The 14,184-nt window shown below is 35.5% G+C and overlaps 1 protein-coding gene across 1 annotated transcript; it reads left to right on the forward strand.

Moving 5' to 3' along the window:
• The first annotated feature begins 2,217 nt into the window (after nt 1-2,217).
• LOC106050502 (methyl-CpG-binding domain protein 2-like) lies at nt 2,218-9,167 on the forward strand. The gene is made up of 6 exons (NM_001311296.1): nt 2,218-2,303; nt 4,891-5,048; nt 5,237-5,379; nt 5,721-5,811; nt 6,191-6,348; nt 9,075-9,167. The coding sequence occupies exons 1-6, from the start codon at nt 2,218-2,220 to the stop codon at nt 9,165-9,167; spliced, it is 729 nt and encodes a 242-aa protein (NP_001298225.1).
• The last annotated feature ends 5,017 nt before the right edge of the window (nt 9,168-14,184 follow it).

Here is a 14,184-nt window from a genome sequence, read left to right on the forward strand (position 1 = left end):
TTTTAACGTCCAGGAGCTTATTTTGCAAGTTACGTGCATGCAAGACAGCGTAAACGTAAACTTATAATCAAAGCTGACTGTCTCAAAATATATACACTCCAGTCATATTAACTAATATTCCCACATCACAACTTCACAATAGTCATTGTTCTGTTCATATTGTTATAACTCTGCCATGCGCACTGCTATTCAAGATGGTGCAGAAGGTGCCCACTGTCAGAAACTAGACTAGGAAGGATGTTTACACGGGAAGTGAGAACGATTTCCGCCCAAGTCTAGAGCCAAGATGAAGATGTTGTGTTCAAGACAGATGTCCTATGTGTTTGTCATGTCCTCTTGTAAATAAACACATATATTTCGTTGAGTTGCCTCCCTTCAGTTATTACAATATCCTTCGTCCAGGACAATAATATAATGCACATGAGACTGGAAAAGCTAAGCTAATTTCGGTTACAGCGGACTGTGGGACTATAGACTACTATATACGATATTCCCCTTAACATCGTGAAATTAAGTCATTAGAATACAAGTAGAGGGTCTCGTAATAAATATGCTCGATGTTCACACTAACGAGAAATATACAGGATAATAAAATAATTGATGTTCTATCGTCACAGATAGATATTAACATACTGTAGGCATTAATTACTAATAATAATGATAATGACGGAGACTGTGTTTATCAAAGTAGACATAGAAGACTCTCTTTTTATTTCCGTCAAATCCTTTTGTTTTCGCACAAAACATAAACAACAAACAATGACGCAATATACACATATTGCACATATCCTTCCTTTTAAAGTTCTTAAGACTGATATTTACAAGGAATCTTAACAACTCGACCACTTCTGGTTGTCTTGACCGGCACGACAAGTTCTCACAAGTTGTCACAGATAGATATTAACATTAACATACTGTAGACATTCATTAATAATAATGATAATAACGGAGACTGTGTTTATCAAAGTAGACATAGAAGACTCTCTTTTTATTTCCGTCAAATCCTTTTGCTTTCGCACAAAACATAAACAACCAACAATGACGCAATATACACATATTATAGGCCTAATAATAATAGGCTAGTCTTCGAGTCCGAAGATCAGCGAGGAATGCAGTATTTCCCGTGGCTGCGCAGTCCCAGATGTGACCTACATATTTTGCCACACCCAGGGCAAGCACAACCATTGTCCGCAGGTGGTCGATTCAGATTTTCTTTTCGCCGTCTGCGTTTGTCCTCGGCAGCAGATTTTCTTTTGGTCTCAAATGTGTATCCCGCGGCCTTCGTGAGTGACCTCCATATATGTGTGTGTGTGTGTGTGTTGTTTGTTAATTACTTATGGTAAATAGGGGATTGAAACTCACCAGAAGCTCAGTATACGGGTAAGGGCCAGGACCAGATTTCGACTTCATTAGCCCTAAACTATTAGAGATATGCCTATATGGGGCAACTTGTTAGGGGTCCTTTTTTCTCTCTTGGAAATGATTGAAAAGGTATCACTATTCACTATAACCATTTTTTAGGGACCCAGGCTAGTATTACTTTGTAAAGTCTGTAGAATATATTTCATAAAAAGTAAGGCAATGGCCTAATCACGAAGCTCAAGGAACTCCCTTCTCTTTATATCAGCGTATTATAAAATAGTTTACGGGAATGTCGATTCACCATACGGCAGCAGCACCATTGGACTATAGTTGGCAACGTTTGTAAAAAAAAAAAAAGCTATAGAATCTAGATCAGTGTATTCTGTTCATAGACATAAATAAATATAGACTGGCCGAAGGAAGTAACTTCATGTAACTTGAAAACAGATTATATCTATTGTATTCGGATTTCCAAATTACGAAGAGTTGCATGATCTTCATTCTTAGAGATTAAACAAAACTATTGTAATACTTATATAGGTTATGGCTAAAATAGGTATGAATACCACACTTTTATACTGCTCATAAATGCTGTATAATAAAGTACACAAAATTGCAAGTCACAAATTTTCGTTTCATAAAACTCTTTCGTACAACTCTTTTATCGGCCAGTCTATATTTATTTATGTCTATGATTCTGTTGTAAAGGGAGACAAATCTGTGAGACTCGATCTACCATTGATTATTAAACTAATTAAAGTAGATCTAGATCTAGGGCCAGATCTAGATTCCAAACCAATTCCAATTTTCACAGCAAGCTGAAATTACCCTTTTCTACATATTTATTGAAATATAATGGCGCTTCCACCTGGCTGGAAACGAGAAGAAGTTGTAAGGCAATCAGGACTTTCAGCTGGAAAGACAGATGTTTATTATTTCACGTTAGTTTTTGATTTTTCAATTGTCTTTGCTTTGTTACTTGTAGATCTAATTAATTTTATTAATAATAATCTAGATCTACTGATCTAGATTGTAAGATTTTAATTAATTATTAATCGTTAATGGTATTCAATTAGATCTAGATATATATATATAGTAGCTTCTTATATTAGGCACAAGCTCATCGAATTCTCCTTTAAGAAACACGTCGCTTTTTTTGTTTATAATTAATTTGTTTTTATGTTTGGAGCTAAAAACGACGTTTCGGGACAGTGCATGTCCAATTTTAGATAAGTTCCTGTATTTTTGTTCCGCTTTTCCAAAGCAGATGGCAGTTTTTTAGATTCTCGGTAACCAAGTAAGTAAAGCTATTGTTTTAACCTCCCCCGGCAATTCATACCCATATAAGGGATGAAGGCTATATTATGAGCCTGTTTGATCGTAGGCTGGTGGATCTATCAAAATAAGCTTCCAAACATCTTTAGAAAGACATTCCAATCACATTCATACTGTTAGCTCTTAAATAAAATTTAAAAAGGAGGTGTTTCAATGAATAATAATGAATTAAACACATTCTCCTATAGTGCACAAGGCAAAATCGTAATAAGAAATATTATTGGGATTAATAAATCTATGATTTTTTTCAATAAATAAATGTGACCTAGATCGAGATATCTAGAATATATAATTTATGAATGAAAGAAAAAGTGCGGGCTGCTAATTTGAAGCCAGAGACCATGCCCACTGCAGGTGATCACGCCAGGCGAGCGCTGGTGGTGAGGAGAGGTATACACTAACCGTGTAGTGTCACAACCTATCATACAGGCAGTGGAGGGAAGGGGGAGAGAGTCATGAAAAGTATTATAAGCATCTATGGGAGGGAGGGGATGTTAAGGTGTAACAAAACGAACATCCAAATTATGAAAAGAAGAGGGTCCTTGGATGGGAATTAAAAGAAAGAGACAGAGAATACATGTAGCCTAGTTGAAAATATCATGTTTATTAAATTATAATAATTAATTTATACATCTATAATTATATAGATTTATTTCTGTCTGTTTCTACACATAGATTATATAGGTAGGCATATATGATATATATATATATATAGAGAGAGAGAGAGGCAATATACTATAAATACATATTGCAGAAGTGAATCTACTTCTTTTAATACAATCTAAATATTTTTTAATTAACACAGATATAATTTATTAGCAATAACATAGTGGTGTTTCTTAACGGTGCTCGATGTGCGCTAAAGGAGAAAGCACAAAAACTGCGTTTATTATAGGAGCATAAAGTGACCTGATTTATTTTAAAATAAAATCGTGACTATGAGTGGTAATTCAAAGAAACACAGCTATTTTTATAGTCCTTTAGTTGCAGAATAAGAATCTGCTTTCAGTTTTTTTGTAAGTTAAACCGTCACCAAATAAAAAAATAAAATAAAAATTTGACCTAGTTCCCGAATACGGTGTGCCTAATATAAGAATCTACTATAGACATTATTATCATTATAGAAAACGCTGGACAGAGAGTGAGAGTGTTGAGACCCTGTGACTAGCTAGTGTGACTGTGACTTTTAAAAAATCTGGGATTTTTATGATTTATATTAATATTATATTCAATAGCTGTTAAATGCTTTGGGGGTAAAGTCCTAGAGGTCCTATGATGGTGTCAGGACTTTCTCTTTACTTACTACTATATTTAATTTTATTAGTTAGGTCTATAGTCTATGACTATGTCGGTTTCTCTTATATTTTAAGAATATATGCAGAATGAGAATAAAATGCAGATTACAAATACGTAATTTAATTTGATTTCTCCGGAAATAAATAGTTTTTAAAATATATTTTTTTAAGTTTAATTTCTTATTACTATATATTGTCATGTCATTGGAAATACACCATTTTTTTGTTTTTAAGTATAGTTAATTATGTGCGACGAAAACTCCCGTGGTTGGATCCTATATTGTCGGTCAGCTTCTTTAAGCAGTTATGACAAATACACTCTGCTTGTCACAGTGTCTCCTCCCCCCTCTCCTATTTGGTACACAGAGAAGTAGTAACACTCATAAATAAAATAAATTATAGCTTATATAGCGCTACTTTCATGCTTATAGCATGCTCAGAGCTCTATGGTCCAATCTCATTTGTGAACCAGTGGGAGGAGAGAGAAAGTTGGTATGGTGTTTTTTTACTTGTTTCATTACTAATCATAGACATTACGAATTCGAAAGCCTATCTGATAGCATGTGTGCTGAAAACAATCTAAGTCCATTGTATGAATGATATATTTATATGATTCTAGATTGAATTCTAGATCTTATACAGCCTAGGTTGCTAACTATAATTTAATTATTAGGTGTGTCACTGTGTGTGTATTAGAGAATTATTATGTTTCTAGGTTCAGCCTAACACAGGTCTACACATCATGCGCATACAGTGAAAAAATACATATAGAAAATAGAGTAATAAAATATATGATAATGATTAAATTAGAGGCAGCCTTAGGGAAATGATTATTTTATTAAGACTATATGAGTATATCTACTATTCACTGACTGTTTTCATCTCAATGTTTTTGCAGGCCAGATGGTAAAAAGATTCGCAGCAAGCCACAGCTAGCTCGTATTCTTGGTGAAACATTTGATTTGAGTGCTTTTGATTTTCGTACAGGTCGGACAGTTTATAGCGCTTGTAGAAAAAGTAAACGACAAAAAGGATCTTCTTATGATTTTGCAAGAGGTAAATAACATAATATATATATTGATATTTATAGAAGTGAGTTAAAGTAAATAAGCTATTTTAAGTTCATCTAAATCAAAACAAAAAATCTGTTTTTGCTTTTACTTTTAATCTTTAAAAATTTAAGGTGTCAATAATCATTAGACTTACCAAAATACTCTTTAATGTACCAATTTGTGTATATCAAGGGGTTCGACATGATGCCAGTCTTGTTTTGCCAATTAGACAGACAGCTTCAATATTTAAACAGCCAGTTACAGTTGTTAGAAACAGAACTGAGAGTAAATCAAAGGCAGAATTAAAACATGGGATTCAGGAGCAACCCAAGCAGGTCAGAATTGTAGACTGTCACCACACAGATTTATTCTCATTTATCATTTCAAAATTGTCTCTTTATTTAACTAACCCTTTGTAAACTTGTTTCAGACAGCTGAGAATAAGTAAAGAGTTATCTCTGTGTTTACTGTGTGTGTTTACTATGTTTATATTATTAGACAAGTATTGGAAAAAATAAAACTTCTGGAGCATTTTGTCATGCATCCTGTGCTCCTGGTAACCAGCTTGCTTTGTGTAGAAGTGTCAGAAATATTAAAGTGACTGTGTTTATTAAAATGTAGCCTCAAAAATTCCTCAGCATATGTACATGTTTATTCACATATTATTAATTGATAGATCTTCTGGGAGAAAAGATTACAAGGTCTGCGTGCATGTGATAGCAGTGAAGAAGTAATTCCAACAATGGAGCTACCTAAACAAGTTCAAAGTTAGTTGTTGTGTTTAGTCACTGCAGTGATAAGTTTTCTTTAAAGAAACATTTTTGTTTAGCTTATAGTCCTAGCAACAATATAAAATAAAGAAAATAATGGACTGAGCTCTTAGTTATTAATTTACTGTTTAAAAGCTATCAGTACTGTTCTTTTGAAAACTTGTAAATTCTTAGAATACTGATATTTAAAGTATTTAATAAAAAATAAAATATCTAATCAAAATTAGTTTTTGAGAATCCATAAAATTTTCTAAATACTATAATTATGAGTATATTTAATACATGAGATTTTTAGTCATTTTAGAACTTCTAATTATTTTTTGTTATTAGCTTTTATTAAAATGTCTTTTTTTTTTTTCACATTCCTAACCTTTAGGTGTAGGACCAGAACTTAGCACAGAAAATGTTTTACAAAGTATATCAGCAGCACTACATATCAATACTGGTCCTGTTGTTGGCCAAGGGGCCACCAAACAAGTTATTATGAAAAACCCAAGTATAAATATGGACACACAACAGCCACACATTCAACAGGTTTGTATAAAACAGTTTCAGTCATATGGAGATCAAATGTTTTCTTTATATAGATGTGGTGAACATTGGATTGACCATGTGGTTGATGTATCAGTAAGTGTCATACATCTAGACTACAGAGGGTAGAACTTGTTCAGTTATGCCAGCAGTTCTCAACCTACTATTATAACATGAAAACCTGACAAAGTTTTTACATTTGCAATTGCCTTTACATTGAAAGAATTATTTGGGACTGTTTATTTGCAATTACTATTTTGTTTACTATAATTTTCATTCGAGGATAGATGTTGCAGACAATTGAATTAGATTGAATCAGAATGATTCCAAACATTATAATATTCCCACTATAAATGATGACTTTAAAAATGAGTTGATTATTAAGAGGCAATCTTCTAAAACATGTTTTTGATCTTTATGAAGCCTATTCACATTCAGAGTTGAAGATGTTCCAGAGATATCCCACATTAATAATGATGCAGTGAAACATGATTTCTATTCAATGTTAGTTACACAACTATGGATCAATTCTTTCTGTCTGAGATGTTGCGCTGTTTTCTTCCATTTCCAACAGCACAACTTTTTCTAGTCTGCTACTCTTAATACAGAAGTAGGCTTGATACTGAAGATGACATTTTTGTGCTCTTATAAAAACTGCTCCAAGAAGTCTTGATTTGGTGAAACAGAAACAAGCTCAACCTTAACATTGACATTGGCTTACTGTCATAACAGCGTTTTAGCAATGTAGTTTACTGTAGTCAGATCTATTTTCCATGCTCCGCCATGTTTTTTTTTTTGTTCAAATTGTCACACAACGCAATAGAAAAGTAAATAATTGCAATTCATAATTATAACATCTCATCTATTTGTATTTACATTATAAATAGAAATTTATTTTACACAAGAAATAAATACTTACATCTTACACAATAGTTTGTTTCTAACCATGAAAATACATATATTTCAGTAAAGATTACACTATGATTATGATTTTATAAGATTAGCAAAAGCAGTTACTTAGGCATATGAAAGAATAATAATTTTTTTTTACATTTTTGGGTCCCTTCATTGTGAGAATAATATCAAAGTGGGTCGCTAAACTAAAATAGTTGAGAACCCCTGAATTATAAAATCCTACGAAACTAAAACAGCTCAGAGCAATTAAAATAGATAATTTTGACAAACTTTCAAAGTCTCTTTCTAGATCTAAACTTATATCTGGGGTATGTATAGACAAAAATGTTAGAGTCAGATACACATTTAGATTTTATTTCAGTCTGAATATTTTTTATTCTATTTATATTGTGTCATTGCATTGAAAGAATTAATTTGGATTGTTTATTCTACAAATACAATAAGAATTGTTCAGTTTTTTTTTTCTGCATTCTATTCAAATGAGCTTGTATTATGCTAGAGTTTTAGAGTCACTAGATCCACTACATTGTGAAAAACACACTGCACTAGGATGACAGGTATATTGAAATGTATAGTTGATTCCAAAGAATGATGAGCCAATAGCCTGTTGGTTGCAGGAGGTATTTTTTCTAGGGCCTAATGTTTTATGTTTTCTCTCTTAGTAAAGAGACCATTATTTGTCCTATAATAGAATTTGTTTTCAAGAGATCATGGGTTGTCTTTACTAAAGAGAAAATGATTTGGTTTGAAATGGTCTTTTCACTTGCTCATGTGACTAGATGAAAACCCAACGCCCACTAAGATCAAATAGTGTTCTTCTGTGCTAATCTATAGATATGAGGATCAGGTGTTCAAGTCTTATCATAAACTAATTTAATCAACCTGTTTAACTCTTTAATCTTCTTTTTAACTCTTTTGAAATTCACTAACTTTTGTCTGTTTCATGTTTTATGGGTCCCTCTTTAGTCTTTTTTCACTTTTTGCTCTGCTCCATATAAAATTTCTGTCCAACCAAATAATGTCTCTGGGTGTTACTTTAAATTTATTAACAGACTTTCTTTCTTTATGTATCATTTATTAAAACCATGTGTTTGTCAAGTGTAAGTAAGATGGATTAATCACTTGTATATTTTTTCCTATAATTTATTAAAACCAAGAGCAGTAATCCTAGATTTGTTATGTTATTAGTTTCCTTGTTCAGTTATCTGTCTACACTTTGTAAATCTTCCAAGTTGACTACAAATTACAAATATTTGTACATAATTCTCATCTTATTATTTAGCAATTTCATCAACCTTTTTTCCTCCATTATGTCATTTCTAACCATTCAATATTTGAGTAACAATGTTCAACAATAGAATTAATTAGGAAATGTACAATTGACCAAAAGCCATGTTTACTTCTCTTTCCATTGAATGGATTAAAAAAAAAACTAATGAACTTTACAGGGGCAACTAGAACCATGATGATTTCTAGCCTGCAGGTTAATTAATGCAGAATTTAATACTTTTTTTTTCATTGTTAATTATTTTATGTATTATTTTTGATGTCCTTTTTTCACATTTAGCTCTAGACTTAAATTTTTTATTGCAAAATTTTGAGAAGTAAAGCTTTTAATAGATTTAAGGAACTCTGGTAATGCTGGTGGGAATAAATTCTTTCATTTTTAGGGGGAATTAAAAAAAATATATATATTGCTTGGAAACTTGACAATTGCTTTAAATGTAACCTCATTATTTGGTTACAATGGACAGGTATTTGTATTTATATTGTCATTGTTTTTGTAGCCCTTGTTTCTATTCTTTGTTTTTCAGCTGATGGTTTCCTCAGATGATATTCACAGGCAGGAACAGAGAGTTCAGCTGGCTCGTAGACGCCTACAAGATCTGATTCAGTCATTGGAGTAGTTAGTGGAGTGACATTTGTTTTGTTATTTTGAGTTTGTTGGTATCACTGGTTAATGTTATTGTTCATCTTAATTAAACCCATCATACTTTGGTTATTTTTATGTACCCATTAACATTTTTTACCGTCAATTTTGCCCATGCTTTTTGTCTTAAATATTTAAAGTTACATTAAAAATATTGTATCTCTATCGTATCAATTTTTAAATATTTTTTTTTGTAATTATGGCTTTATAAGTAATAAGAAATCCAGCTCAGCTGATACCTGGCAGTTAGTACAATAATGGGAAGGGAAGTTTAAAAAAATGCTAGAGGCCTTTTTTTTTTTTTAAATGTATAAAATCCTAATTTAAAATGTACACTATAATGGTCATTTGAAAAAGTATATTTGTTCAGTTCTGAGTCTCACAACTGACCTGACCTATGTAATATTGCTTAATGTTTTACCAGTACCTAACTAAAAGTTTTCACCAGTGTTACAAAATTAAAATAATTGCATGAAACTCACTGTCACATCATTTCAATGTCACCAGTAAAAATTCATTTGGGCCATTGTCTCATTGATTTTTAAGTCGAAATGAAATATTAAGTTTAAAACTTAAGCATCAAATTTGTGACAAATAGAAAAACATCTTACTCACACTCACACACCACTTCCTGGAGTCTTAACATGAAGGCACTCCTCTCTTCCACAGGTCAGAATAGTACAGATTTGTTTCTAGGATAATGCAGTCCTGAACTACATCCAAACTAAATATGACCTACTATACTTCATCCACAATATTATTATTTCAAATTGTCTATATAACTTTCTATACTTATTGACAACATTTGTCCACTTCAACATTATCCAAACAACACAAACACAACCAGGGCTTGATGAATTGAGCTATTATTTTCTTCTTTTTGACAACAAATGACTTTGAAACACCATGACTTAAAAAACAACTGAAAAGGTTTTGGGGTCAAACGCAGAAACCGGTGTAATACTTTTTTTTAGTTTCATAATGCTTAAAAAACATACATACGAAATATTATACATATATTCTTTGTAATTATTTAGATAAAAGCAATTTAATGTGCGTTTTAGGGACTATTCAATTTCACAATCTCGAAGCCATTCGAGATCAGTATCTCCCTGCCAACCAAGGTCGATGACGTAGTATTTGGGAAACTAGGTCAAATTATTCACTTTATGGCTTAGCGTGGTTTCCTATTCTTTTATATATGAATGCCAGGTTCTGAAAACAAAGGCAACTAAAACAGACCAATTTATAAAAAGTGGATATTAGAGTTGGGGAAACTAGGTCAAATTTCGCCATTTATGGCTTAATTTGCATGTTACTGTTTGTCGGCTTATTCTAGATCTAGTCATGCGAACAACTTTCAGCCCACACAGTACAGCACGCCTCAGTTCACGTTTCGTTTTAGTCAAGTTATGCAATTTATGGCCTCAGTTCACGTTTCGTTTTAGTCAAGTTATGCAATTTATGGCTTTGTGTGTTACTGCTTCAGGCTTATTCTAGTTTTAGATTTACTTTTGAACAAGAACTAGATCTTCTTTTCTCAGATCTGTAATGAAGTAGACCTAAATTTAGATCTAAATTTGATTAGATCAAGTCTAGATCTAGTAATAGTAGTATTAGGTCTATATCTATCTAGACTCTAGACTGATCCAATGGAGTGTTGGGCCTAGATCTAGAAAAACAAAGTTTAAAATTATAGACTCTATCGATACACTTAATAGTTAATAGTGATTATTAACCTAGTCGCCCCAAAATAGGCCCAATATGGGGGAAAAAAACATTAACAATGTTGAGCTCATTCAATGTAGTTATTGTAGTACACGATTATTAATTATATTTAGCTAAATATATAAATATATTATATAATAATATTAAGTCCTATATTGTCCTATATACTTATATAGTTCTTTAAATCTATATGTAAAAATTGAAGAATTTTCATTTCACCCACGTTTGATTCATTTGTTGATTGAATTGGATCATTAGATAGTAAAGTTATCAAGTTAATCAGTAACTGTAACAAGGTTTTAAATTGTGTTTAGACTATAAATGAAAGAGATTATCCTACTAGAAAAGGAGTTACTGAGTGGTGTCTGAACAATGCCACACCTAAATCCTCTAATGGCCAATATGGCTACTGATGTGAGTGTAGTCTGAACAATCTCGCACCTAAATCCTCTAATGTCCAATATGGCTACTGATGTGAGTGTAGTCTGAACAATCTCGCACCTAAATCCTCTAATGTCCACTATGGCTACTGATGTGAGTGTAGTCTGAACAATCTCGCACCTAAATCCTCTAATGTCCAATATGGCTACTGATGTGACTGGTGTCTGAACAATGTCACACCTAAATCTTCTAATGTCCAATATGGCTACTGATGTGACTGGTGTCTGAACAATGTCACACCTAAATCCTCTAATGTCAAATATGGCTACTGATGTGACTGGTGTCTGAACAATGTCACACCTAAATCCTCTAATGGCCTATATGGCTACTGACGTGAGTGTAGTCTGAACAATCTCGCACCTAAATCATCTAATGCCCAATATGGCTACTGATGTGAGTTGTGTCTGAACAATCGATGTGGGTGGTGTCTGAACAATCTCGCACCTAAATCCTCTAATGTCCACTATGGCTACTGATGTGAGTGTAGTCTGAACAATCTCGCACCTAAATCATCTAATGTCCAACATGGCTACTGATGTGACTGGTGTCTGAACAATGTCACACCTAAATCCTCTCGTCCCGAGACATGACGTTAAACTGCGCTCCTCTTTCTTTAGCACTTTTGGAGCTCAAAAGTGCCCTACTTCTTTTCTATCATTGTGTCTGCCTCCTCTTTTCCTAAGTCTGCCTTCATTGATCATCACACTGTCTCCTTAACTTTAAATTCTCACTACGTCCTAGACCAGTCCGTTTGCCGTGGACTGCGACGGGTAAGGGGGGATAAAGAGATCCTGGTGTTTGAGTGGTGGCTATCTGAGGATAAACCACAACAACACAATACTTTGGCTCCAAGTTCCCCTAGACCTGAGACCCAGATGGCCCGCTCTGGGTCAACCGGCTGGTCATGCCGAGCTACCAGCATAGGTCGACGACGGTGGCGGTGGCTGGAGGGTCAATCAGGGAGCTGCTGTATCGGACACATGTCCGATGTAGCAGCTGACTGAGTATATCACCTGTGTAGCCCTGGCGGGCTCATTCTGGACATCCGAATGGCCCGTCCCCTTGTTGGACTCGATGGCGGGTGGGGAGCACAGGTGCCGAATTAACAAAAATATATATGGACAAAAAAACACACACAAAACTACTTGCCCCAGACCTATGTCTGGGCAAGAAACGTCGAATTGATGATAAAAAAGAGGAGGTCCCAAAAAGCTGTGCCACCTGACCATCATTTCTGGTGGTTAGGTGCACAGAGGAGGGAAAAAGCCTGACAAAGTTGAGCCCTTTTATTATCTATAAGGGACTCAAGTCAGTAGTGGGAGAGCCCAAGAGTGTGTCTAAGCTACACAAATCAATGAAACTCCTTGTAGAAGTAGACAGCAAGACACACTCTGATGGGCTTTTAAGATGCCGAAGACTCTGTGATCTCCAAGTGGAAGTCATGCCACACAAGAGTCTGAACACCAGCAGAGGTGTAATCAGCTCTAGGGACCTACTGGAATGTTCCGAGAAGGAAATAGTGGAGGGCATTGAAGGAGTCACCCATGCCCGGCGCATTACCAGGCGCAGGGAGGGTGAGGAGGTCAAAACCGCCACTATTATCCTCACATTCGGAACTAGGACACCGCCAGAGTATGTGAAGGCAGGATACCTACGAGTTCCAGTGAGGCCCTACATACCTAACCCCATGAGGTGCTTCAAGTGCCAGGGTTATGGACACGGCGCGGCAGTCTGCAAGAGGAACACTGTGTGTGCCAGATGTGCTGGAGAGGGTCATGAGGACAAGGGCTGCACAGCCCAGTTCAAATGCCCAAACTGTCAAGCTGGCCACTCAGCCCACTCCAAGGACTGCCCTGTGTGGAAACAGGAGGTTGCCGTGCAGGAGTACAAGGCAAGAAACGGATGTACCTTTAGCCAGGCGAAATCGGCTGTACTGGCCCTACCCAAGAGCCAATTCGGCTTGACAAAGACCTACGCCCAGGCTGTTGCTAAGAAAGGAAGATCCATAGCCACACAGACGGACACATTGACCCCACCACCCCCTCCTCCTCCTCCAACTCAGAAGAAAACACCGCCAAAGAACACACCTCTGAAGAAACAAGAAAGCCCTGTTGTCATGCTAAAGAACAGGTTCTCTGTGCTCGCTGATGAGAGCATGGAGACTGAGCAGCATGTCAAAACCAATACTCCGGGAGAACCCGGAGACATCATGTCTGACACAGGTTCTCCTCAGAGAACCCAGCCAGACACCCCAACCTCTACCGAGTTAGAGGTTGACCAACTCCCTAAGGGGAGAAATCAAAGCGGAGAGGATGCCCGAGGTGAGAGAGGAGGAAATAACCCCCGCTCTAACCAGAGGGATCTCCCCTCTCCAGAGAGAAAGACTTCCCCCAAAAGGGGGCTGTCCTCCTCTCCATCCAAACCCAAGAATAAAAATACCAAGGTCACTGGAATAAAGGGAAACCCCTCCGGGGGCCTCCCAAGGCCAAATAGCTCCAAGTAGGTCATCTAGAATAAGCCATGGATTCCAGAATTGTGCAGTGTAATTGTAGAGGCCTCAAGGCCAATTACGAGGAAATGCAGCTACTGATGGACTCTGAGACTCCTGTAGCTGTCTGCTTACAGGAAACATTTCTGAAAGATTGCATCAGCTTCCGAAGCTACCGTGCTTACAGCAAGAATGTTGAGGATGCAGAGAGAGCATCAGGTGGAGTCTGTATCCTTGTGAAGGATAGCTCCCCCCATGAGAGGGTAGAACTACAGACCACACTACAGGCCGTAGCAGCTAGGATAACCCTTCACAAGGCTATCACTTGCTGCAGCCT

Source organism: Biomphalaria glabrata, chromosome 1, assembly GCF_947242115.1.
Source record: "Biomphalaria glabrata chromosome 1, xgBioGlab47.1, whole genome shotgun sequence".
NCBI classification, from domain to species: domain Eukaryota; kingdom Metazoa; phylum Mollusca; class Gastropoda; family Planorbidae; genus Biomphalaria; species Biomphalaria glabrata.